Here is a 26,692-nt window from a genome sequence, read left to right as displayed (position 1 = left end):
TCAGGAAGGTGACTGAAAGTGGGACTAGGCTCAGGGCAATCTGTCAAAGTCTCTTCAAAAATGTAGTAAATTAATACAATTCTCTTTCAGTAAGAAGTTTCCATAATTTTGTTTCCCAGAATAAGGGTCACTTTCTATCCCATAGGAGTCTAAGTCAAATCATATCTTGGTACCCAACTCATTTTTCTTGGATTCATTAGCTATTTCTTTTTATTCTACAATTTTTAAGTTTCTGCCATGACTGATACCTGTGCACCCTGCTTCCTCCTCCTTTTTCAAAATAATGCTAATTGGACTCCTATTCCCTAATACTCCCTTGTAACCCCCCTCCCCCCTTTTACTAAGACTAAGACAGCTTACAACCAAACCAAAATATTTATTGAGGGGAAAAAAAAAGCCAGGGCGTGGAGTGGCAGTCAAGTGATATGGGGGAGGAAGCAATGCTTACAGTGGGGAAGCAGATTGCCCTGTGCTTTCTAGGGTGAGGTCAAACTGCTGCCCAAAGATGCCTTTTCTTTAATTCAATTCCAAATTCAGGTACATGTGTGAGATGGGTATCTGATGAGTGTGTCCCTCACTGATTGGGAATGGGTAATAATACAAAGGTGTCATCTTTGTCCCACTTTGGGACAATCATTATGGCAGAAGAGAACACCATCTCTTCCAACCCAACTCTTGGTGATAAAAGCATACCAATTTCAAATCAGATGACGTATTAAAAGGAATGGCTTGGGACAGTATGGGCAGGAAAAAGGCAGCTAGCTCTGAGGGACAAGAACAATTTCCAGAAGAAACTTTATGGGGAAGCCCCCCAGAAGTCACTGGATCTGGGATCAGGAACTGAGGGAGGGTAAGGACCCAAGGTCAGCAATCAGTTCTGGGTGGGGGTCCAGGCGGGCCAGGCGGCTCTGTTCCAAGGCGATGGCTTCGGCTGAGTGCTTGCATTTTTCAGAGCCACATTGACAGGTGAAATACTTGCTTTTAATGTCCCAGAACCGGTCACCATAGTCAAACCTGCCAGTAAAGTCAGGGGAACTTGGGATCCAGACCTCAAAAGCCTTCCCAGGCTTTTGGTCTGCCCACCTACCAACCCCAGAAACTTTCACCTCAGCTTTCATTCTCTTCAATCACTTTTTAGGGACTCAATCTCTGGCCAATTACTCCCAAGACTCATGTTAAACCCTACCAAGATTGGAGAGAGAAATAAACACAAACCTTTAGGGGAGAAGGAATGGGGTATAAAACTCACTTTTTGCCAGAGTACCTGGGGAATTCTCCAAGGACCAGGAAAGAGAACACTAGGGTCATAGGATCCCACAATTTAGAGTTCAAAAGGACCTTAGAAATAATTTAGTCCAGGGATTCTTTAATTATTTTGTATCATGGGCAATTTTGGCAGTTTCTAGAAGCATATTATTACTGTTGTTGCCTACATTCATAATTGAAAGAGATGCTAAATTTAAGTGAAAATAAAGATATAATTCTCCTCCCCTCCATTCAAGTTCCTCTGTTCATAAACCCCACTGGTTTAAAAACCCTGATCTAGCCCCAATTTCTCATTTTAAAGCTGAGGTGTGAGAACTTTCCCAAAGTCACAAGTAGACTGGTGACAGCTTATTTTTGGATTCAGATGTTACCTTTGGAACCCAGGCCTTTTGGGTTTCATGTTTTCCCTCCCTCATTACTACTCTAAGGACTCCACCTGGAGGCCTTATTAAAGATCCAGGTGACCCCCTTCCAGAAAACATAAGAAACACTTGCACCCCCCTCACCCTAGTTCCTCGCCCGTCCGGATGTCTCGAGAACTGAAGAAGGCGATTCGGGGGAACCTGAGGTCTTGGTGAAGCATGAAGACTCGAACAGGGATGATGTTAGGGTCACACAAATGATTGATAAAACGGCTGATGTTGCCATAATATCGAGCATCAATGCAGTACACCTCTCCATCCTGGAGAAAATGTGAATTGGTTACCTCCCCTACCTTGCCACCTTACTGAAGTAGGTCCCAATCTCAACATAGTTATAATGCTGTATCAATTCGTGCTGATTCAACTCAAGATTTAAGGGACTTACTGAAGAAATAGGTTAAATCCTCCCCCTCATCCCAACATACTCACTTTATTGTCCAAATCAAAGAGGTAAGAGTCATCTTCCCGGACATCTGCCTCAGCATCTGAGATCAGTTCCCCAACATACCTAATCCAGCAGGGAGAAGAGAGAAGTTATGAGAAGGATATAGAGGAGGGTAGGACTCTCTAGAAGGTCCCCATATACTATACTCTAATCCTCACTCCCTAAGCTTTTGTGACCTATATTCTTCCCCTATCTTTTTCCATTTCTGCCCCTACCCCAAATCTGTCACCCCTCCCTACCACCCCATCCTCCTTCCTTGTAACAGTGTAGATATTAAGTACTATTGGGAGTCCAGAAGAGATCATTATGGGATGTTATGATTGATAGGGGATACTTAAGTTGGGCTTTTTGGTTAATATTGTATAGGGACAAGTAAAGGTGGGAATTTCAGGTAGGGTAAATGCCATAAGCCATGGCATACTTATAGCACAAGTAGGCTAATCTTATATCCATCTTCTTTCCATTCATTCCCATTCCCATCCCCCTACTTACTGGTCAATCAGTAAGCATTTATTAAATGCCTCCTATGTGCCAAGTATTGTGCTGGGTATACGAAGAAAGGTTAAAAAAAAAAAAAAAATCTGATCAGACTAGACTTACTACATACAGCCTAGCTTATTAAAGCCTCTATTCTCTCAGTCTTCCAATCTATCTTTCAAACTGCTGCCAAAATGTTTATTACAAGCAGATCTGATCAAAAGCTTTCTGGGCCCCTCACTGCTTAATGAGCGAAATTTAAATTTCTTGTTTGGCATTCAGTGAGTATAAATAAGTATGTATACATATATAGATTTGTTCATTTTAGAATGTAAAGCTCACTGTAGGCATAAGGTTTGCTTTCTTCTTCATAGATGTATCCCTAGAATCTGGAATAGTGCCAACCACAGGTTAATGAATACTTGTTACATGACTGATCAAGGTCCTTCACAATCTGCTTTATGCCTTATCTTATATTAGCCCCTCCCCTATTCTTCCATGTTCCAATCAAAAAGGAATGTTCTCCTTCCACCAAAAGACTGCCTACTTAAATTTTTTTTGACTAGAACTATGATTTCATGGGAGTAGGAAACCTTTTCAGCATCTTCTCTGCTTATTATGGTCTTAATAGAGTTGCCTAGGGGCACTGAGAGGTTCAGTGAGTTCCTTGAAATTATAAGGCCAGGATGTGTCAAAGGTGACATTTGAATCCTGGCCAGCTCTTTTGACCAAATGATACAGATGAGTTTTAATTCATTCTTTATTTGAAATTTTATTTTCTCAGTTTACATTCTCCCTTTCATTGGGGGAACAAAAGACATAAAAGCAAAAGCTCTGTAAACAAATAGTTATACTCAAACAAAATAAATTCTTGGAACTAGTCATATCCAAAATTGCCTATTTCATTCTGCATTATCTATTATTACCTGTCATTTATGTATCCTTTCAAATTGAATGCTAACACCCTCCCCTCCATGAAGTCTTCCTTGCTTTTCCTAGTCAGTAACTCCACACAACACTTATAATGTCCTTCTTCTATAACACTGTGAATTAGAATTCTGTGTTTATGCTCTATCTCCCTGCTAGACTTAGGATCCATATATCCTATCTCCCTCAATGCTTACCTAGCATAGTGTTTAGACACAGGAGGTGTGTAACTGATGTTAACTGAATTTGTTATTTAATTGAGCAGAAAAAGAACAAGCAATTATTGGGGTAGGAGTTTAAATACATAGGGGGTTAAGTATAGACTAAAATAGCCTTGAATGAAATCAATCTAATAGTTCCTGAATACTTTTGGGCAAGAATATAATAAAGGTTAACAGTAATGTTTGAAGAGGTTGTTGGCTGAATGGATTAATGGAATTAGACCAGCTGAATATTTAGAATGGATTTGAGTGGAAAAGAAACTGGAGGAAGACAAATCAGTTAGGAAGTTGGGGCAATATTCTAAGATTGAGCTATGTAAAAGCTGGACAAAACTGGTGGCAGCAGAAATAGAAAAGAAAATGTGGATGTAAAAGATATAATAACGATTTGCTGAGCTGAGAGACCGATTAGTAGATGAAAGGCAAGAAAGAAAGCAAAGATGACTGGGGTTTGGGGTCTTGGCAACTAAAAGGCCATTTTTCAGAGAGAGAAAGATGAAGAGTTTGGTACTGATGAATATGTAGTAGTGCTGTTGGAAGGTGAAAACTTCCAGCAGAAAACTGAAGATGTACTGAAAATATAGATTTGGGAGATGACAGTAGAGACTATGAGAGCTGATGAGATCTTAAGGTCTTAAGGGGAGAAAAAAAGGGGAAAAAGATATAAAAATATGTACATATATAGTTAGAAGGGTTAAAGTAAGACATGAAGCCCAAGGGCTAAGCTCTGAGGAAATAACCATATTTCAGAGTTAGAATAAGGAAGAAGATGAAGAGTGGTATCAGAAGGATTAGGAAATAATGTCATGACGGCCAATAGAAGAAAATATTGAATAGGAATGAGTGGACAATAATATCAAGTGCTTGGGAGAGGGCAAAAATTAAAGGGGATGGGGACAGTTGCAGTGGATAAAGCACTGGCTTTAGAGTCAAGAAGATATGAGTTCAAATCAAGCTTCTTACATGTACGACACTGGGCAAGTCAGTTAACCCTGATTGCTTTGGGGACAAAAAAGATGAAGAGGGATGAAGACTTATTAAAAGGTCAGTGGATGTGGTGATAAGATTATCAGTGATCTTGTGAGAATGGTTTTGGTGAATGGGGGTGGGGAGGATAAAGGGGGAATGAAGCCAAGATGATGGAATAGCAGGAAGTAAATCAATTGAGCTCTTATCTACAACTCCTCCAACAAATCTATTAAAATTCACCAGCTCAAATCCTGATGAAGAAATCTAGAAAAAGTCAGAAAGAGTCCACTGTTTGGCTCAGGTTGGCATAGGGAGAAAGAGAAATCTGCAGATACTGGGAATAGGGGATCACTGCAGGGGTACCTGCTACACATAGAAGACTCCAGTGCCCAGGGATAGGCTGCATACTGCCACAAAAGAAGATCCCATATTGTGTACTGTAACAGGGAAAAGTGCCAACAGACAGTTGTTGGATCAGCCCAGGTTTTCCAGAGGTGTGGCAGAGCCCAGCCCTCACATTAAATCCAAAATCAGAAAGTGGGCTGGAAAAATGAACAAAAACAAAAAAATAATTCCACCACAAAGAGCTATTATGATGGAAGAGATGAAGCAAAAAAATTTTTTTAAGGTTAAAAATATTTTTTATAAATTGAATGAAAATGCTGAGGAAAACATTACAAAAAGAAGCAATAGCTATGGAAAAAAAAATAGAAAAAAATTAACATAATAGTTTGAAACAAGAAGTATAAAACCTCTCCCAAACATCAAACTCCCTGAAAATTTATTTGGCCAAACAGAAGGCAACTCGAGGCAATGAGAAATATTAAAAAAAAAAAAAAAAAAAAAAAGGAAGAAAATGCAAAGTATTTCATAGCAAAAACAACTGATCTAGAATATAAATCAAGAAAAAAAAAACTGAAGAATCCCTAGACTATTTTTGAACACTATGATTAAAAAAAAAAAAAAAAAAAAAAAAAAGGGCCCAAATATCCTATTTCTTAAAACTGTGTATATTTATTAGAACCAAAGGACAAAATGGAAATAGGAAGAATCCATCAATCATCTGTGAAAAGAATGCCCAATATGAAAACTGTTGGGCACATTCTGAGTCAAAGAAAAAATACTGGAAGCAGTAAGAAGGAAAGAATTCAAAATGCTGAGGAGCCACAGTCAGAATCACACATGAATTAGAAGCCACTACTCTACAGTAGCAAATTTGGAATATAATATTCCAGAAAGAAAGGGTGAAAGATAGGGATTTACAGCCAAGAATAACTTACCCAGAAAAATGAGGAAATCCTACAGGAGAAAGAAAAATAGGACTTTTAATGAAATAGATTTCCAAGCATTCCTGATGAAAAAATACTAGAGCTGCAGAGAAACTCATTAGTTGAAACATAAAAGAGTGAAGAGAAGCATAAAAATGTAAACAAGAATGAACGATAAAAGACTAAACAAAGATAAACTGCTCATGTTCAAATATAAATAGACATACAAGTATCCTTTCTGAATCTTATCAGGGAGTACAATCAGACAAGGCCTGGGAATGGTTAAGGAAAATTATCTCACATAATCGGAGTACACAGATATCTATACATACAAGGGGAGGGAGGGAGGAGATGGTTGACACTTGACTTTCACTGTCATCTGAACTGAAAGCTGAAGAGAAAAATTCCATTTTGTTCAATAGGAAAATAGGAGGGGAGGGGTAATTAGAAGGAATGTAGATTAAGATGGGGATGAGTCCTAAGCACAACAGTCCATAAGGATATTTATAATTCTTTTTGAGGTGGGAAAGAATGGGAATATTAGGGAACGCCCACAAATTTGGGAATAGTTGAATCAATTTGATCTATAAATGTGAAGCTAAACTATTGTGTGAATTCTTTATCAGCAATATAACCAACCAGGATGCAACAGGACTAATGAGGAAACATGCTATCTATCTCCTGATACAGAGCTGAATTACTCAGAATGTAGAGAGTAATATTTTTTTGGACATGGCCACAATGTCTAAGATTATTTTGAGTAACTATGTGTTTGTAACATTTTGTTTTTCTTATGTTCTCAATGAGAAGGGGAGTTGAAGTGGGGAAGTAAGAAAGTGGGTCTTAGCTGGCTAAAATAAATTTTTTTAAAATAGAAAAATAGGGCAGTAACTTCAAAGTGCTATTCAAGTATTTTGAAAAAGGGAAGGGGAGGGGAAGAATCAAAACAGATATGGCAGACACTAAAGAAAGAGAATGACTGAAGTGCCAAAGTCCAGAAAAAATCAGTTAAGGATAGGGGAACATGAGATAAGATTGGGGATAATAGGATAGGATCATGAGTTTAGGTAGACAAAACTTGGAAAAGAGGAAAAAAAAACCTCTCTTTTTTTTTTGGCAAGGCAATTGGGAGTTAAATGACTTGCCCAGGGTCACACAGCTAAGCGTTAAATGTCTGAAGCCAAATTTGAACTTGGTTCTTCCTGACTCCAATGCAGGTGCTCTATCTGTGCCATCTTGCTGCCCCTAAAACAACTCTTCTTTTGAGCTGGGTGAGGGTGGGTGAAGAGATACTCTAAAGTTAGGAAGATGAGGCGCTGGATGATTTTGATTTTCTTATTAAAGTACTTGGTGAAATTGTCTGTTCACAGAAAGAGGGGGTTGGAGTTTGAAGGAACACATGGGAAAAGACTTGTAAAAACAGCACAAAGCATACTAAGAAATTAAAATTAGGTGAGATGTTTACAAGACAAACATTCAGGAGCAGAGGCTCTAGTTCAAGTTCTACTCCTTTCTTTATTATTTTTGTTACTGTGACCAAGTCACTCTGAGCTACTTTCTATATCTGTGCAATGAGACCCTTACAGGTCACTTTCACCTCTATCCAAAACTATGATCCACAAGCTTACTTTTGTCTAAGCATGTGATTTAACTGGTATGGGGAAAGCCTTTTGTGAAAATTTTGTCCACCAATGCAGGTCAACAACTACTTGGTAATTTAGTCTTCTAAATGATGCCTGAGGATGCTGAGAAGTTTAAGTGACTCATTCAGATCACAAAGTTAGTATGTATCCAGGAGTAGAACTTGAACCCAACCATCCTGACCCAATTCTGGTCTTCTATCTATATATCAGATTGCCTTTCCTTTTCACTCCAACAAAAAGTCCCAGTTCTTGCCCTCTGCAAACCCTTCCAATGCTCCCCTGTAGGCAAATGAACAGCAGACTCACTCGCAGATGAAGGTTCCCTGGGGAATGGTTTGTAATGCACGGACACCCCAGCCCATCTTCGCAGTACGATAAAGCTGTAGCCGAACCCTGGAGGATTAGGAAAAGAGAGAAGAGATGGGAGTATTGTTACAGGGGGTGGACAGAATGATATCCAGGAGAAAGACAGAAAGATTTAGAACTAGAAGGGACCTCAGAGTACCTTCTTTCAAGATGAGGAAAACAAAGGGTCCAGAAAAATAAAGTGTCTTATTCAAAGTTATTCAGAAACAAATCCCACTTGGAAGTGAGATTTGATTCTAGATCCTCTGAATTACCCAAATCTAGTATTGTTTCAATTGTATCTCTAAGAGGTACCTCCCAGGAAGAAAAATATGGAAAAGTGTCACTATCAACACCTCACTGAAGAAAATGGGCTAAAATTGCACTAGGGAATTAAGGATGCTTGAGTCTGGGAAAAGTGGAAAGCAGGTGTTCTTACTTGATACCACTCTGTACCACTCGATTCTTGCAGCTTCTCCAGCAAGCACAAGCCTGGTTACATTCAAAAATCAGTGGGGGCTCAATCTTATTAAATTCCTGAAGCAGACGTCCATCCTGGCTCCAGAAGAAAAAGGGAGAAATGGGAAGAGACAATGGTATTTGTGAGAGACTACTTTTCTTTCATCTTATCTTATAAAAAGAGGTTAGTTGAGAGAGAAGGAGAGCATGTATATACTGGAAGCAGGACAAATACTGGGCTATTTGAAGGTTATTTGCGCATACTAAGACAAATGATAGTCACTTTCTTGGCGGTTTCCCAACATATGTTCTCTGTTGTTCTTGGTTTGGGATCAGGGGAGAAGGGAGAGGAAAACATCATGGGTGTTTCCAATCTCTCCTAGGCCATGAAGGCTCTTTAGGAAAAAAGATTTGTTTAGGGGAAAATGAAGGGCTTGGAAGGCTCACTCACCTTGTCATACCAGCACCTTATACTCAGTTGGCCACAGAGACAGTTGGAGCTTGAGCAGTCATCTACGCAGGTGCAGTGCTGGGGATGAAAACATTGGAGAACTATCCTTTAAGACCAATATTTTTGTATCCTGCTCTCCCAACCTCCAGAATGGTCCCCCGCCATGACCCAGAGCCCTCACTCCATCAGATATCATTAGGATTTTTCCTACATGGGATGGGAACAATAGTTTGGGTAGAGCTATTAGAGTGGAGTTGGCAATGGGCTAAGAGGATATGCTCTGACATTATTGGAGGCAAATCAGGAAACTAGCTAAGGATTTCTTTAGTGGTTGAATTAGGATATCAATGGCCAATTTTTTCCACCCCATTTACCTGCAAGTGTGTGATGTTTCGGTCAATATTCATAGTTGATGTTTCGCAATTCTCAGAGATGTATTTGTAATCTTCTGGACAGGGTTCCCCATCCACTCCATTGACACAGGGGATTGGCACGTTTTCATAACCCCGAGCTACATCTCTAGGGGGAAGAAAAATATGGTTGAAGGGATGAGATCCCCAGACTCTTTGTGGGGGGAATTTAATGAAGAGTGGATTCTGGGAATCTTCACCTGCAAATGATCTTTTCTGTCCGTAGTACTCGGTTACCCACACCAAGGCGAAGCTTTCGGTTTAGCTGCAGGGCCACCCAAACATCTGAGCGTTCAGGGGTTAGGTCCCATGCTGTATCTCCTTCTTTGTTCCGTAACTCTGGATTGGCACCTCTGGACAAGAAAAGCCTGAAAGGGTAGAACAAGGAAAGCAATAAAGAAAATGTGCTGAAGGAGCCAATGACAGAAGCAGGGGAAAGATAATGATCCAAAGATATAAAAGAGGGATGGACAGAAGATTAGAGAAATGAAAGAAGTGCGGACTTTGGGGTTTGGGAGTTGCTCACAGCACACAGTCATGGTAGCTCTCTCGAGCAGCAATATGCAAGGGTGTGTCTCCATGATAGTTGACAGCATGAAGATCACACCGGGCATTCAGCAGGACCTCAGCAATGGCAGCACTGCCTGTGAAGGATGCCCAGTGCAAACAAATATTCTCTTCCTAAGAGCAAGAGAAAGAAACAAGCTGAATCAGGATATATGGTCTCCAAGTCTCAGTTAAAGTGTTAAAAAAAAAAAAAAAAAAAAAAAAAAAGACTAATCCACATGCTACACACTAGGGAAATTGCAAAAATTTAAATGACATGGTTCCTACTATCATGGGGGCACAATTATGGTGTAGTACAGAATTATGATATGGATAAGAGTAAAAAATGATATGTAACAGCATATTAACACATCAGAGAAGTATAATATGAAGAAATGTGAGATATTCAAGGATTCTAAAGTATCACTCTATCTTCTTCCATCCCTGGGTACCCACATGTTGTCTCTTACATTGTCAGTAAGGGTGACATCTGCTCCTCTGGTCAGTAGCATTCGAATGACTTCAATATGTTTATGTTCAGCTGCCCAAATGATGGGTGTCCAGCCCCCGTTATCCTGAAAGGAATAAAAGGAGGTGGTTGAGGGTTGGAGCCCACAGTCAGGTATTCTCCTGTAATTAGATCTAGTTAAGAGGGGAAGCATGAGTTTCCTCTTCTCTCTACCTTAGAGATAGACACTGAAAGAGAAAACAAAAAAATACAAATAGGGAGGGACAAATATGGAGAGAAGAGTAAGATATAGAGGAGATGGCAGTGGGAAAGGGAGTAATATAGAAGGGGAATGAAAGATGGTATGGGAGAACAGCAAATACAAAAAGCAATGTAAGTAAGAAAAATATACAGTTTGGAGTTGGGGCTTAGGCAATAAATGGCACCAGAGGAGAAATGGTGATAGGCAGAGACAGAAAACAAGTCACCACCATGCAGAAAGAAGATTCGGGAAGAGACAAAGAAGAAGTGAAAATCAGTGGGGGAAAAAAAAGCATACACGAAAAAAAGTGAAAGGTAGAGGCAGAGACTGGAAACACAGAACAACTAAAAGACAAAAGATGAATGGTGGTGGGGGTGTGGTGGGGTAAATAGGGTTTGGGCAACAGAGGCAAGGGGGAGAATCATTGGCCACTGACCTGAGCATTTACATCCACTTGGCCAGTACTGAGCAGCAGGCTGACCATCTCCAGGTTGCCAATCTTGGCTGCATGATGAAGACAAGTAGAGCCATCTTCCTCCTGGGCAGACAGGTGCAAACAACCTTTAATACCCCAAGCAATGGTGTTTAACCATTTATTTGTTTGTTTTTTGGGGGGGGGAGGGCAAACAGGAAGAGAGGGAGACATGAATCCTCTTTAGCAGTCCAGTGAAACCTATGAACTGCTCAGAATGGTGTTTTTAGATATTTGAAGGAAATGTTAAATTTCAGTTAGGGGCTACTAAAAATAAAGATGCAAATTTTTTTTCTCATCCAAGTTTACCCAGCTCATCCTCAAGAGGCATACCAGTTACCTCCTGCCCTTTTGTCTTTCACCTTAACTTATCATTTTGTCACCTCTCCCCCATTTTTCCACACAGACTCCAGGACTGCTGCCCCCACCTTGCTATAAACACAACCTCCTCGCTGCACCATGTATCGAGCGGCCTCTACATGGTTGTTAGCTACAGCCTCCATCAGAGGGGTCCGCTGCAGCTTATCCACAGCATTGATATTTGCTCCAGCCTGGCAGGTGGGGAAAAAGGGTTAAGTCAGTCAGTCAACAATCCTCTAGTGAGCAATAATTATAATATAATTAATAAAATTAATAATGACAAATAGTGTCCCTTCATGAAGGAGCTTCTATTCTAATGGGTCAAGATGACATGCACAAGGTAGATGAAAAAAAAATTTCAGGGAGAAGGAAATAGCATCTGGAGAGAATAGGAAAGACATCCATAAAAGGGAGCTGAGCTGAGTCTTAAAGGAAGCCAGAGAAACTAAGAGGTGGAAATAAAGAAGCAGAGTACTCTACAGTCAGTGCAAAGTCATGGAATGAGTTGGAGTGTGTAAAGACTAGCACATAAAATAGTGTAGCTAGGTCATACAGTGGGTGGGATGGAGTACAGTGTAAGAAAAGAAAGAGACAGGACTGGGAAATGACTTTAAATGTGAAAAAGAGGACTTTATAATGACATGGGCTCAGAAAGATCACTTTGGAAGCTGAATGGAGAATGGATCGTAGTGAGGAGAAATTTGAGGCAGGAAGACCAAGAAGAAGGCTACTGCAATAGTCCAGGTAAGAGGTAGTGAAGGCCTGAACTGGGATGGTGGTTGCATGAGTGGTGTGAAGAGGATGTACATAAGAGACATTGTTTAGGTTAAAATGTAGGGTGTATATCTATATATGCCTGTGGGTAGGAGTACCTGAGAGAGTGAGGAGCAGAATAGGGCAGGGGGAGGAAGGGAGATAGGCCAGGAAAGTGAAGGATGAGAGTTGGAAAAGATTGTCAAATAAGGTGTGGACCTTCCTCAGTGACTGCAATGAAGGGTAGAAAGTGGAAAAATAGGTCCTGAAACTGAAATTCTGGGGTCAAGGAGAGGGGACCACCAGACTCTGAAGGCCTGACCTACTCTTACCTGGAGGAGCACATGGCAGATCTCAACAGAGCCTTTTTGTGCAGCTGCATGCAAGGGTGTACGCTTGCTCTGTTGGTCACTTTGGAAGTTGGGGTCCAGGTTGTCCACTAAAATGGGTAGGGGAAGGAATGTCATTTACAGAGAGAGACTGAGGAAGAGGCTATAGGACAGGAATAGGTGGACAGAAAAGACAATCCCGGAGATGGAGTGAACACTCACAGAGCATCAGAACGACTTTCTGCAACTCCCCCTGCTTTACAGACAGGTACAATTGACGTGGATGGAAGCGAAGTTTCTTCCTTCTGTCAGGGAGTGAAGGAGGGAGAAAGAGGATGGACTAAACACCCTGATCCCTCATCAGATACCTCCTCCTTCACAGATCATGTCTTTTCTTATACTTAAGTATGAGTCTACTAAAAAAAGATCCCTTTTATTTCAGAGATCCAACTATCTGTGTGCCCCTCCAGCCATTAATGTCTCTCACCGCTCAGACTCCTGGATGACCAGTGCCTTTTCCAGGGCTTCTCGGCCTGGCCCAGCCCCTAGACCTACAGCTGAGAGGATATTGCCATTGGGCAATGCCAGGGAAGGGCCTGAGCTGTCGATGGTATCAGCCAGCGGGTCGCAGAGGGGGCGTCTTGGTTCTCCATGACCCCGCATCCTAGCACTGGGGAAGGAACAGAAGAGTGTGGGGAGAAGAGCTCTTGTATCTTGGGAAGAGAAAAAAGACTAGGGAAAGGGAAAAGACTCTCATATTCCAGGAATAGGATAAGAAGCAAGGAAGGATTAAAAGAAAGAAAGGTAGAGAGAAAGAGGAGAGTAATAATGGAAAGGAGAAAGAGGGGAAGATGGACAGGAGAAAAGACACAGAAGGGGAGAGAGAGCACAGAAAGATAAAGGAAGATATGAAAGGTTAAGAGGAGGGAATTAGGAAAGAATAAGAAAATGTGAGTTAAGAGATAAGTAGAAATGGAAGTGAAAGATAATAGGTGAAGAGCCTACAAAGGGAAAGTACTTTTTTTCTGGAGGGGAGGGGTACCTGGGCTGGGAAGTGTCGGCCCGTCCAGGGGCATCCTGGGCAGGGGGTGGGGGGACAGGAGCAGCAGTGCCAGGAGGTGGGGCCACCCCATCACTCCAGGCAATTGTCACCTCCTGGGCCTCAGAAGCGTCTTCCCCACAGTGGGGGCAGAAAACCATCCCATTCAGCTGGGACACGCAGGCTTTGTGGAAGCGATGGGCCACTCGGAAATCAGGGTGACACTCCAAGAATGTGCCCTTGTTGGGAGGGGGGGGATTGGGGGCAATGGTATTAGGACCCAAATATATGACCCAGCTTCAAGGTTCCCTCCAACTCCTCCCTCCCCATGAAGGTTTGGTTGTTGGCCCAGCAACCTTTCTCCCCTACCCGATTCTGGGGATTTGCATAGCCCTACCAATATCCCTCCTCACCGCTGTGCAAAAATAGCCACAGCCTGGGCAGCAGTGATGCTTGACCATCCGGGCTCGATGTGTCTCACAAAGGACCATCAGAGCTACTCTGCTCGAAGGCCTCATTGTTTCCCGCTTTTGAATTCCTGCACTGCAGCCCGACAGCTGGGAGGACAGGGTATTAGGGTATTAGCAGAGGAGCCACAGAAGAAAGGAAAACAGGGAATGGTAAGGCAGAGAAGCAGGTAAGACAGGGTGAGGATCCCATCATTTCCCTGTTTGTTACTCTTCCCTTGTTTTCCTCCCAAGCCCACCCATACTCCATACTCTTTAATCCTTGACATCCACACCAAACCTCATGGTCAGAAGAAACCTCAAGGGTCAGACTCATACTAGATGATATCTGATGTCATTCTCCCCTCCTCCACCCCAGTTCTCCTGTATTCTCTGAATCCAGATCCTACCTCTCCATCCATGCTCTCTGTGGCCATGCATTTGTGACCAGCCCTTTCGCTGATCCGATCAATTTTTGGAGCTTCCATGCGGCAGCTGCACAGGGGTAACTCCTCAAACCCCCGCTCTGTTTCCAGGGATGATGTGTCATTTGACACCCCTTGGGGCCAGGGGATGCAGAAAGAGGAAAGTCATAGGGAAACTCAAACACTACTTCTTCCCACCAAGTCTTGGTCTATCAAGTTAGGACCAATGACCCTTTCCTTTTTCTCCTCATCCTTTCCAATAACAGAAACCCCCTTTTGCCACCACTATAAGTTATGCTGGGATTACTAGTCTTCTCCCACAAATAAGTTGTTATTCTTATCTTCAGCTCATCCCACCCAAGGCTCCCTGAGTCAGCTTCCTCATTTTCCCAATTACCAGCATGATTGGGAGAAAGGTTTCCCTCGCTGGGTAGCTCCAGAGACCCTAGAGGCACTTCTATATACTCACTGGGGCCAGAGGGACCAACACCATTCACCCCTAATAAAGAACAAGAGATGAAAAGTTGGGGGAAACTGAGGCTGGGATATAAGGAGAGCAAGGATCTGGACATCTGTTACCCTAAGGGGATAGGAACTTAATCTGGATTATTACCCCGTTGTTCCTTGACACGAGGTGTTTCCCGCTTTCGACGTTTTCTATTAGGTTTTACCCAAGGACTGTCTTTCCGCCATTTCTTTTTGGCTTTTCGTCGACCACTAGAACCACTCTTATGAGGGGGAAAGGAAGAATCAAAACATGGGTATACATTTAGGCTTATCTTTTCTGTTCCTAATTCTAGTCTTCTTTTATAGACCCAGATATGAGACCCTTACTCTATCAGACTGATTGCCAGACTCCTCATCATCTTCTTCCTCTTCCTCCTCCTCTTCCTCTTCCTCCTCCTCTTCCTCTTCCTCTTCCTCTTCTTCACTCAATTGCTCTGCTAAGACCTCTGCCTCAGACTAGAAAGGGAAAAGAGGTTGGGATTATGGAAGGGTAATCCTCAGAACATAGGTCTTGTCTATAGGGTTCAAGGACTTGTGTGTAAACCTTCATGTGTATACTGGCAGTTTTGTACAGTAAAATCATGAAAATATTCCTGATAGGAAAGGATGAAGTGAACAAAAGAGGGTCAAATAGAGAAAAGATTAGGCACAATGTGTCAGGTGACATACTGAGAAGTGGGACACAGTCTCTCTAAAGGCTTTAAAGCTAGAGAGGCATTATAAAAGCTGATAGGAAGCTAGTGGTAGAGAAGTTATCTCACTCCAGACCCAGTTGCTGCTTACCTTACTATCTGAGTCAATTCGCTCATCCACAGAGTATGAATCATAGTATAAACTGAAGCCTTCTCCTACATCTGTATCCCAGTCCTCCATGGCCTCTTGGTTTTCCTTCTCTAGGGTCATGTCCTCAGTTCCCCCAGCAGGGTCCAGCTCTTCCAACTGGGAAATAAAACGTTTCCTTTTCATAAAGATTTCCTGATCCCATTAGTTAAGTGTTCTTTCCCTCCTTTCACAATCTGAGAATTAAACTTTGTTGAGATATGTTTTTTTTGCCTTTATCAACTCCTATGTTATGGATCTGGTTGTGTGTGTGTGTGTGTGTGTGTGTGTGTGTGTGTGTGTGTATATCAAGTAACTAACAAGCATTTACTATATTCCAGGCACTATGCTAAGTTCTGAGAATACAAAAAATTAAAATTCCTACATTAAAGGAATTTATATTCTATTTGGAGGAGACATGTACATGTATATGTACACACGCATACACACACGCACACATTCTCTCTCTCTTTCCCTATCCCTCTCTCCCTAAGGCATGTGAGAAGGAAGGAACTAGCATTTGGGGAAATCAGAAAAGGTGAAGATGGTGATCTTAAGTTATATCTTGAAGTTCTACAGGGTAGAATCGAGGAAATTAATTACAAAGCCCAAAACAAGGAGATTAGAGATGGAGTGCCAAGTGTGAAGAATAAAGAAGAGGCCTGTTTGTGTCATAGAATGCAGAAAAGGAATGTTATTGCATATTACTGAAAACAGGTTAGGACCAGGTTATGAAGAATTTTAAACGCTAAAAAGAGTATTTTATCCTAGAGACAATAGGGAATCATAAGTTTGTTGAATAGGGGAGTGACATCATTCACAGCCCTTTTACTACTCTCTTCTTCACTCCTGTCTCACTGGATGAAAACAAGTTAACCCTTCTTGCTCAAACGATCCTACTCCATCCTGTCTCTTCCAATGGATTGTACTGTCACCTGTACTCTTTCACTTCAATCTTTCCTTGATTAAGAGGGTCTTTCCCTACTAAGAAACATACCCTTGTCTCTCCTATCCCTCATTTGATCTTTCTATGCCCATCATTTTCCTCTATTGCTAAATTCCTTAAAAAGGTCATCTATAATAGGTTCTTCCTTTCTCTCCTCTGTCTTCTTAATCAATCAATTCCAGCACATAATCTTATCATTCTACAGAAACAAAAGTTACTTATGATTTCTTAGTTGATGGCCTTGTCTCCATCCTCATTCTTCTTGATCTCTCTGTAGCTTCTGGCATTGCTGACCACTCTCTCCTCAATACTCTCTTTTCTTTTCAGTTTTCAGGACACCCGATTCTTTTGGTTCTCATCCTCTTCCATATCACTCTCAGATGTCCTTCAAGGTTCTGTCCTGGCCCTCTTCTCTCTATATGCTACTATACTAATTTAATTAGCTCCCAAGGATTTAATTATCATCTCTATGACAACCTCATTTTCAAATCTACCTATCTTGCCTCGATCTCTCTCCCGTCCTCGAATCTCACATCTCCAACTGTCTTTCAGATTTAACTGGATGTTAAGTAAACATCTTAAATTCATTATGTCCAAAATGGAACTCATTACATCTTCCCCAAACCACACCTCCCACTATTCCCCTTTCCTATTAGTGTAGAAAGCAGTATCATCCTTCTTGTCCCTCAAGCTCATAACCTTAAGATCATAATAAGTCATCTAGGACTGCTCACCATATTCAATCTGTTGCCAAAGCCTGTCAATTTCATCTTTGCAACAACATATATATATATATATACACACACACACATATATACACACACTACACAGGTCCCTTCTCTGATACTGTCATCACGATGACATAAAACGATGACATGAAAATTTCATGCCTAAATGATTACACAGAAGTCTTAAATCTCTCCCCATTCCAATCAACCTCTCCCAGTTAATTATTTCCTATTTGTGCTGTATTTAACTTGTTTTGTATATATTTATATGAATGTCATCTCCCTCATTAGATTGTAAGCTCCTTGTAGTAAATTTCTCAATTGTCTTGTCAGCAAATTCCTTCTCTAAGAAACTAAAATATTCTATATCCACACCTCCTTTTCTTTCCACTCCTTTTTCAGAATGTTTTCCTCTCAAAGAAAAACTCTCATTCTGTTCTCAGTTCCCTTACTGCCCCCCTTGGTCCTTTGCCTACTGCAGTCTTACCAAACCATGGGGTCCTCTCTTGTGGGGGCCTCCACTTCCCAAGTCCATTTTCCTCCTTTTGGCAATGTCTGGAAGTAAAGAGAGCAAGTTTTTTTGTTTTCTTTGTTTTTTAGTTTAAAAAAAAAACAATAAACAAAAAAAAAACCCAAATAAAGCAAAACATTATCATGTGCCCAGGAGAACATCAGGGAGGATTCAAATATATAACAATAAATTACCAGTTCATGTAGGAAAAATTATATTCATGAGTATCCATCTTAAAATTTTTCAAAGTTAACCCAATGTTAGTTGTTCTAATGGTGTGAGTAAGAAAGCTAGACTCTATAGTTGAAGGATATACCTGTTCCCATATCCCCCACTGAGTGAAGATCATCACTCATTCGAAAATGCTGAACTTCAGGGGGGCGTTTCTCAGGGACTGGAGGCTGGGGAACATACAGAAAGGAAGATAAGATCCCCTTTCCCCCCAGCTCCCTTTCCTTATTACAAAAGATACTTCTTCCCTTCTCTGCATAAACCCTTTACCTGTCCATTCCCTGGTTTGGACATGGTTTTTCGAGCCCGGTGGACCTTGGGCTTCCCTTCAGGGCTGGTGGGGATAGGGGTGGAGGTGGGCTCAGGCCCAGCTCCAGCCCCTTGTGCCCCAGGCATGCTTAACAGCCGCATGGCTAAACTCTGGACTGAGGGAGGTGATTTCCCAGCTCCTGTCATGGTAATCTTTGCCCGGCTTGGACAGGCGCTGCCCCCTTTGCTGGGGGATGAGGGAAAGGACTTAGTGGCATGGCCTGGACAACATGGTTGGGAGAGAAGAGAAGGGAAAACAGTATGACCCGAGAGCCCCGTTCTCCCTGCTCCTTTAATTCTCTAGTTTCAAGCCCTCTCAACCTCCTTACCTAACAATATTCTATTATTGTGGATGCCCTCGTCTCCCTCTGGACTCTCTGGCTCATCACCAATGAGGGGTGTGGACCCCACTGGAGTGTCAGCCCCCTCATCTCCTACAGTCACTGTGACTGAGGCAGGAGATGAGGGACCAGTGGGTTCCACAGACTCCGGATGATCCTGGGATGGGGTCTCCTCTCCAGGACACTTATCTCCTGAGGAGCTAAGACCTAAGAAAAGAGAAAGGTAAGGGGGTGAGAAGGAGAATCATGAATAATACCAAAATCTCCCTTTTCTCTTCCCCTCCCACCATTCCCTCCAGGAAGGAAAAAGGAAAGGAATCTGAGGGCAAGGGTAACTCACCTTTCTGCCAAGTAATTGGAAAGAAATCCTTCCAGATAGGAAAAAGACTGCTTTCTCAATAAAGAACAGGGAGGCCGGGGAAGCAGATATTCTTGTATACAATGCAAGCTTACCTCTCTCTGCAGTTCCCCGGGGTTCTTTCTCCAGCAGCAGCGCCCCCCCCATCTCACCAGGGGCCTCCCCCTGCGAGGGGAGACAAGGGGTAGGGGAACTAGTCAACCTGACTGGGGGCAAGGAAGCCCAGCACGCCTGGGTCCGGGCGGAAGAGAGCAGGCTTCGCCCCCTCCCCCGGCCCCGGTGGGTAGTTCCTCGCCCTCTCCCTCGATTCCCAGGAAGTGGCCCTCGACCTCTACCCCGGGCCCGAAGGGACCCTCTCCCCCTCGGTAGCCCCCGCATCCCGGGAGCAGAAAGGAGGGGAGGGGGCGTGGCCAACGCGCCCCGGCCCCGCCTCCTCCTCCCGGGTGCACGAGACGCTCCCCCTTTGTCCCCGGAGCCGCGGGGGCCCCGTGCGACACCCCCCCCAATGCTGATTCCCCCCCAGCTTGGCGGCCTGCCCCGCGCACCCCGTGCGCGCGCCCCTGGAACTCCGGCCCCAGCCGCCCATTCGGGGGTGGCCAGCGGCTGCACGCGCACCTCCGTGTTCGCTTCCCCCGCCTCCCATCCCCTGGTCCCCTCCCCGGCCCCCGGCGCTGGCCCCTTGGCTTCTTGCAAGCCCGGCTCGGGCCCCCCGGCCCCGTTGCACCCCCGGAGCATTGCACGAGTGCGCGCTTCCCCCGGGCGCGCGCGCGGGCGGGCATGCACCCGCCTTCCCCCCCTCCCCTTCCGCACCTCGGCGGCCGCCGCCGCTGCTGCTGCAGCTCCCGCCGCCGCCGCCATAGCCGCTCGCGCGGGGGGCCCAGGAGGCGCGCGGCCGCTCGGGTCACGTGGGTCGGGGGGGATGGGGGAGTAGTGGAAGGAGGGAGGAGAAAGAGAACCCTTAAAGGAGCCATGGCCTATTCTACTGCCATTTTCCCGGGTTAGGATCCCAGAGTGGTGCGCAGGGTCCCGGAGCAGGGGTTGGTGAGGACGCCTCGGAGACCACTTCGAGCAGGCTCCCCTGGCCTTCACCATGGGGAGGGGCGACAGCGGGCGCTCGGGCGCGGATTAAGGGCAGGGACCGCCGCTCAGGTGCGAATCTATTGCCCGATAACCCCGGAGCCGTGGTTCCTCACGTCCGGGCGTCCCGGGAAGGGGCAGGACAGTGCCTTGCTTCTGGTTTCGGTCCTGGCTGGAAGCAGAAGCCTTTGCCCCTGGAGGTGGGGATAGGGGTGCTCCCAGACGCTCCTCCCCTTTAACTAGGGCTTTTACTCCTGGCTCTTATTGTGATTACTAGAACTTAAAGACCACTTCAATCACGCCCAGTCGGCCACTGGTCCCTCCAAGAACTTAATATAATCACAACTTCGCTAAAGACATCACGACCAGAAGAAAAGCAAACGCCGATTTCTCAGCTCGGACGGCCCCGCCTATTCGTCTGCACTGCAGCTCTCGAACCCGGAGGACTCTACAACTCCGGGTCCTGTGGGTTGGGATTAGGCAGCTGGGGCCTTCTCCAAGGTCTCCTGGGAGATGTAGTTTTGTACAGGCTGAGAACAGCCTCTAAAGTTTTCTTCCAATCCACAAACTCTAAGTATGTGTCGGAGACCTTTTAGTCTGAGGTGTTATCAGCCTTTTTGGCAGTCGGGTTAGGCTTATGGATCCTTTCTCAGAAAAAATTCATAATTGAAGGAAAGACTTTGGTGGAAATTCATAATTGAAAGAAAGAGCTTTGGTGGAAAAAAAACCCTAAAAAAACCAAATATATTTTCCCCCATTCAAGACTACCATCCTGATCTAGCAACAGGCTCAGATGTGATTTGCCAGAGCTAAATAGTGACAATAACTGGGTCTGAAACAATGATCTGACCCCAGATATGAAAAGTACCTATAATTTATTGACATAAGTTTCCGTGGCCTTCGTCCTCATGGTGAGAGGGAGACCAGGACAAACACTGTAGAGGCACAGTTGTTTTTGCTGGAAAATCATTTCACCCCGTCTTTTTGTGGATTCCCCCGCTCCATAAACTATTTTTTGACATTATTTAAAGATGCTCACAAGAACTTTGGGGAAAGCTCTGGCAAGTCGATACTTTCCCTCCCCATCGTTTTGTCTCCTCCCCAAGTCTATTTCTAAAGAATTGCTTTAAGAACTTTTGGAGCTCCTTCTAGCCCCTCCCCCTTACTCCTCCCAGTTTGGAGAATTCAACTTTTCAAGGCATTCTTTCCATTGAATTCTTGTTGCCTCCTTTACCTTTTGATCTATTTTGTTCTTCAAGGGGCTATTTTCTTCAGTATTTTTCTGTGTCTCTTTTACTAAGCTGTTGATTTTTCATGATTTTCTTGCATTACCCTCATTTCTCTTCCCAATTTTTCTCTTTACCTCTACTTCTCTTAACTAACTCTTAACTCTATGCTAAATTATGTGTATGTGTATTCGAGAAACAAGCCAATGTACTCTCAAAGATGAAGTGTTGGCTGAAAATACTAGGGAAAGAAAGGAAAGGCTCAGACTCATAGATAACAAAATATAAAGAAAAAACCCTTTTTTTTTTTATTTTGTGGGAAATAAAAGCAGAAACAAACCTCAGATTCCAGAAAACTCTTGAAAAATGTTTCCTTAAAAAATAATATCCATCTCTATCACACCCTCCTTTTCCCTCCCCTTTTGCTTCCCTCCCTCCTTCTTCCCTCCCCAAGAGCCCTTTTCTAGGTATATTCCTTTTCCCCCCACATCCTCTACCCAATCCTTACTAACTTCATTTTCCTCCTTTTTTCTACTCATCTTCCCTTTTCATTTTCTGACACATTTGTCACTTTTTGCCTCTTGAAACAAAAGCCCATCCTGTCCCTTTTCCATCCCCCCTCCCCAGTATGCAAAAAACAACACAAAACCCCTACCTCTATCCTTTCTCCTTGGGACTAGATAACCTTTTCCTCATAACAGTTGCTCTCCCAAGAATTTAAGAGGTTTACCCTGCTCTATTCCCACCCAGGACAGGTGTAGCTTTGGTAAGATTCCCTCCCAATTCCCACCCGCCCTACCCCAACTGAATTGCCTTCTCTATAGCTTTCTTACTCTATGATAAAACCCATCTTCTATATTCCCTCTTTTACTACTTACATTATGAACAACATCCTCAAGCTGGTAATTTACTTCTTCCAGAAAAGAGCCTCCCCTCTTTTCTGGGCCCTTTTATTATAGAATACAGGAATCTTTTCTTTCCTCATCATCCCAAGGAAAGGTTTGTTAATCCCCTTAGCAATGTTTAACCCCTTCTTATTCCCTTAGGAAGACCTAAGTAGTTGTTTTTTTTTTTTTTTTTTTTTTTTTTTTTTTTTTTTTTTGTGATGCCTCAGCCTTCAACCCCAGGTTTCTCCTGGAAACAGAAAAGCCCTTTTCCTCCTTCATACTTCCTCCCCTTAGGGAGAGAGGCTCTTTCACCACCCCCTTTTTATCAGCCATCTCCTGATTTCACTTGATACTCTTCCCTAGTTATCCCTCCTTTGGCTAGTGAAGGAGAGCATTGAGCTCTGACACACTAGCATCAAGGACATTCTCTGCTGTGGTCTTTCCATGCTGCTCCTTAAGGTGGCGTCGAATGGCGGGTTTATGGGCAAATCGCACATCACAGTAAGAACAACGGTAGGGCCTAGCCCCAGAGTGAAGATTGAGATGGTCGTGTAGGGTAGACTTTTGGGTGAAGCATTTACCACAAATACCACAGGAGTGTGACTTGACACCTCGGTGGACATTCATGTGACGGTTGAGGTTGCTGCTATGGTTGAACTGCTTCCCACATCGAGGACACATAAAGATGAAGTGCTGGGCTCTCATGTGGAATACAAGTTTTTCCACACCCTGAAACACTTCTGGGCATTTGGTACACTTGATGTTCTTCAGTGGGTTTCCCACTGGGGAGGCCCCTGGTATGGGGCTCCTCATGCCCCCATAACTCCCACTAACTCCACTGCTCCGGGACATAGTGGCTGCTGCTAGGGCTTCATCTCCCAGTCCAAGAGTAATGCCTTCCCCTACTTGACCTCCAGGAAACAGCAACAGACCTTCCCCTTCTGTGTCTTCTGTGAGGCTGTAGCAGGCCTTCACCACCCCCTGGGGTGCTGTGCTTTCATCAGGGGCATCAATAGTTTCTCCAACTTCATTGATAAGAAGTCCACTACTCCCTCCAAGACCAAGACCCCCTCCAAGGCTAAGGTTCCCCCCCAGACCAAGGCTCCCTCCAAGACCAAGGCTCCCCCCAATGCCTCCTGGGGGCTTAAGCCTCTGTGCCACTTCCAATGCTGATTCCACCTTGACAATACAGATATCTGACACATCCTCTTCTTCATCTTCTTCCTCTTCCTCTGCTTTTAGCTCAAGGTCCTCATCTAGGGGGAATTCTAGCTTCACTGGTCGGAGAAGAGAAGGTGGAGGAGGTGGTGGTGGAGGCTTGGGAGCTGGCTTTGGGGTTCGAGCAGGTGGAAGGAGCGACTTGGTGGAGCTGAGCCCAGTCAATCCAATTCCTCCACTTACTCCATCCTCTTTTAGGCCAATCTTGGGTTCAATGAATTGGCTCAGGGCATTTCTACACTTTTCTACTACATGCTCCATTTGCAGATAGGAGGCAGCAGTCAGATAGTTGACAATGTCCCGGACAGCAAACTCCAGGGCGCCAGTATAGCAGGAGAGGAGGAGGTCTGCCACTATTCTGGCACTGTGCATCAGCGAGACCTGGAGCTCTGAACTGGGATTGAGAAGAAACTGGTCACGAAGAAATGGGGAGCAGGCTGCCAAGATTACCTTGTGGCCACGGAACTTGAGGCTGTCGGCCACGATGGTGACATCGCAAAAGCGCTCTTCTGCCCGGAGTTGGTTCATGTTCCGAAGGGTGGCAGCCTCGTGCCCTGGGAGCTGGAATCGCAAGACTTCCACTCCAGATGCCATGGTACTGGACGTGCTGGGAGAATTCCCTGTTTGGTGGAGGAGGAATTCGGATGACAGTCCTTCATCCCTTCCCCCAGCCTCAGCCACTTCCTTTCCCCTCCTCCCTCTCTCCCCCAGGGCAGAGTCTTTCCGTCTCCAGGTCCCCCTCCATCCCATACACACAGTTTTTACTCCAGCCCATCTCAGGGAAAGGGGAGGGAATACAAGAACCCACAAGGGGCGGGGTCCCATACTTTCTGCCCAAACCCTCCCGCCCACGAACTAGGAGTCCAGAGCAAGGGGAGGGGCGTAAATGTGCCCGCGTGGTGTGGGTGTGTGGGAAGAAGATGGGGTTCGGGGTTCCCCAGTCTGGGGCGCGCTTGCGCCTTTCCCCGCCCCCCAGGCACGTTTACACGCGCCGTTCCTGGTTTCCCCCCCTCCCGTACGCGCCGCACACGCCCCCTCCCATCCTAACACCTCACTCCCTAGTCCCCCAAGCCTCGGGGCCCAATTGCTCCGTGGAACTAGTCCCCCTGAATCCCTTGACCTCATCGGCACGCGCGCCTCTCACCTAGATCTGTTCCACGCGCAGTTTTTTTTCTTTAATTCTCCCACCCCCCCTTGGGGGCCGGCGGCAGCCACCACGCACAAGGCAGGTCTGGCTGACGCGCAGGCGCAGGAACGTGCGCGCCCGTGCGCGCGGTTTGCAGCGCGACTCCGGCTCCGCGTGGGCGAGCTGGGGAGGGTCGCGCTGGGCTGTCCGGACCCAGCGCGCGCAGCTTTGCTCCCCCCGGCGGCAGCTGCTCCGGGAGGAAGCTAGAGGAAAAAAAGCATGTGTGTTGTGTAAAATGAAAGGGGTAAAATACTCCCCTTTCCTCGGCCCTTTTTTCCTTCTATTGCCCACTCAGCTAAAGGGGCCGGGAGTACTAGTCTTGTCCCCTCTGGCCAGTGTTTGTCCGCCGGAGCGGAAATACGTCCATCCTTCCTCCTCCCTCCCCTCGGCTCGCTTACGCCTGCACTTCGGCTCTCTCTCCGGTCGCCTCCCCGCCCTCTGGAATTGCTCTTCGCATGCGTGCTGGATGCGCGTTCGGGTAGTTGAGAGCTTGTTCTGGAAAGTGCTCTCCGGAGAAAGCAGCCGTCTCGCACGGTCTGTGGAGCTGGAGAGCGGCGTCCAGCACAAAAAGTGTCCGTCTTCTTGCCGGGCGGTGTCGTGGGGACTGAGCAAAACACAGAAGGGAGCCGGGGTCATAAGTGTGCCCTCGGCGGGCACCGTGGCTGCGGTACATCCTTCCAGCAAGTGCTCTTTGCTCTCCCCAGGCCATTAGGGTACTGCGGTTAACATAGTGTGGGGCAGGGAGGCCGTACGCCCGGGCGCCTCTGCCCGGGACTCGAGGTATTTAGGAGGACAGAACTCACACTGGGACAACCAGGAAGTGCTGTTCGGGGGAGTGGGTAACTAAGCCGAGTCTTGAAGACTCGTGTGGACAAAAAAGGGTTACGTGTAAGAGGTATCTCGTGGCTCCGAGCGCAGACCCCCGAGACTGGAGTCAAGAAGACCAGAGTCCGAATCCAGCCTTAGATATACTGGCCGTGTGACTTTGGGCCAGTCAGTTAACTAATGAAGGCTGCCAAAGTAGATGCTCTGGAGCAGAAAGATGGCAAAGCACTCCAGCATCTTTGCCAGGAAAACCCCCAAATGGGCTTGCAAAGATGCACACCCGACTGAATAGCAAAAATATTTGATCATATGCCTACTTTCTGCTGGCCTGGTGCAGTAAGGTATAAGAGCTACAAATGCAAAAAAGACGCAGTCACCGCCCTCACGGAGCTTATTTTCTAACTGGGTGAGAAGTCTGGGGTGGCCAAAGAAGGGAATTGTAATCTGGTGAGTTACAATGCTATTGTGCACCCTTTCCAGAATCCTCTGTAGCACTGATTTGCTTATTCTTCTCTGTGCCTTTGGAAATTTTTGTAAATTTATAAAGAATTAGGGAGAATAGGTTGCCCAAGCATAACAAGTATTTCAGGGTGGACTAATCACCTGGGACTGAAGTTGCTCTAGTCTAACCTCAAAAGTGAAAGCCCAGGGAAATGAAGTACTTGCCCAAAGCCTTCGGAAATGAGGCTATACAAGTTTTTTTTTTTTTTTTTTTCCCAATAAAATTTTACTGACATATTTTGTTTTTATATCAACTACATTTTCTATCCCTCCCAGAGAGCCATTTTTTTTAAACAAAGAAAAAAAAATAGTTCAGTAAAATTAAACAACACATTAAAAATCCATGAATTTGAATTTAAAGAATCGTAGTTTAAACATTAGCTGTCTTGATTCCTATGGAATCTTGGATAAGTCACTTTAGTATACTGGACCTCAATTTGGAAAATGAGGGGGCTTCTAGGTTTCTTTGATTTTTAGAAATAAATTTTATTGTTTTTTCATTACCTAAATGGATACATTACCTGTATTCCTCCTTTCCCCCCATATAACAAATAATGTGTTTTAAAACAGAAACTTGATGGATATCTTCAACATAGTGAAGATCTAACTCAGATCCAGTTGATCAATGATGGACAGAAT

At 44.6% G+C, this 26,692-nt stretch overlaps 2 protein-coding genes across 3 annotated transcripts; both read right to left on the bottom strand.

Annotated features, from left to right (window-relative positions):
* Window positions 1–356: 356 nt before the first annotated feature.
* On the bottom strand, window positions 357–20,356 carry EHMT2 (euchromatic histone lysine methyltransferase 2). 2 transcript variants are annotated; one of them, XM_074311408.1, is made up of 28 exons: window positions 19,944–20,356; window positions 19,229–19,298; window positions 18,764–18,982; window positions 18,396–18,655; window positions 18,211–18,295; window positions 17,871–17,938; window positions 15,674–15,829; window positions 15,218–15,346; window positions 14,997–15,111; window positions 14,781–14,882; window positions 14,369–14,517; window positions 13,926–14,069; window positions 13,516–13,751; window positions 12,961–13,143; window positions 12,696–12,778; window positions 12,477–12,583; window positions 11,460–11,582; window positions 10,996–11,097; window positions 10,320–10,424; window positions 9,830–9,984; window positions 9,504–9,671; window positions 9,268–9,412; window positions 8,894–8,971; window positions 8,423–8,538; window positions 7,945–8,031; window positions 2,118–2,196; window positions 1,773–1,948; window positions 357–1,014 (listed from the first exon to the last, which is right to left on the bottom strand). In XM_074311408.1, the coding sequence occupies exons 1-28, from the start codon at window positions 20,223–20,225 to the stop codon at window positions 834–836; spliced, it is 3,903 nt and encodes a 1,300-aa protein (XP_074167509.1). In that variant the 5' UTR covers window positions 20,226–20,356; the 3' UTR covers window positions 357–833. The 2 variants fall into 2 exon arrangements, with proteins under 2 accessions (XP_074167509.1, XP_074167510.1); XM_074311409.1 differs by lacking the exons at window positions 18,211–18,295; window positions 18,396–18,655.
* Window positions 20,357–22,496: 2,140 nt separating this feature from the next.
* On the bottom strand, window positions 22,497–25,119 carry ZBTB12 (zinc finger and BTB domain containing 12). Its single transcript, XM_074311411.1, has 2 exons — window positions 24,686–25,119; window positions 22,497–24,161 (listed from the first exon to the last, which is right to left on the bottom strand). The coding sequence occupies exon 2, from the start codon at window positions 24,133–24,135 to the stop codon at window positions 22,702–22,704; it is 1,434 nt and encodes a 477-aa protein (XP_074167512.1). The 5' UTR covers window positions 24,136–24,161; window positions 24,686–25,119; the 3' UTR covers window positions 22,497–22,701.
* Between the last annotated feature and the right edge of the window lie 1,573 nt (window positions 25,120–26,692).

This window comes from Sminthopsis crassicaudata, chromosome 4, assembly GCF_048593235.1.
Source record: "Sminthopsis crassicaudata isolate SCR6 chromosome 4, ASM4859323v1, whole genome shotgun sequence".
Lineage (NCBI taxonomy): Eukaryota > Metazoa > Chordata > Mammalia > Dasyuromorphia > Dasyuridae > Sminthopsis > Sminthopsis crassicaudata.
Note: the sequence above shows the minus strand (reverse complement) of the source record. Positions and strands in the feature narration are given on the sequence as shown.

Bases quoted from the DNA above. Each gene is read 5' to 3' on its own strand.
- EHMT2 (XM_074311408.1), bottom strand. From the start codon at position 20,225: ATGGTGAAGGCCAGGGGAGCCTGCTCGAAGTGGTCTCCGAGGCGTCCT. The intron at 15,112-15,217 runs GTAAGGGTCTCA...CCCCCTCATAAG, and splicing joins CTGGCAATCAGTCTGATAGA to AGTGGTTCTAGTGGTCGACG. The intron at 9,413-9,503 runs GTGAAGATTCCC...TCTTCCCCCTAG, and splicing joins ACAGAAAAGATCATTTGCAG to AGATGTAGCTCGGGGTTATG.
- ZBTB12 (XM_074311411.1), bottom strand. From the start codon at position 24,135: ATGGCATCTGGAGTGGAAGTCTTGCGATTCCAGCTCCCAGGGCACGAG.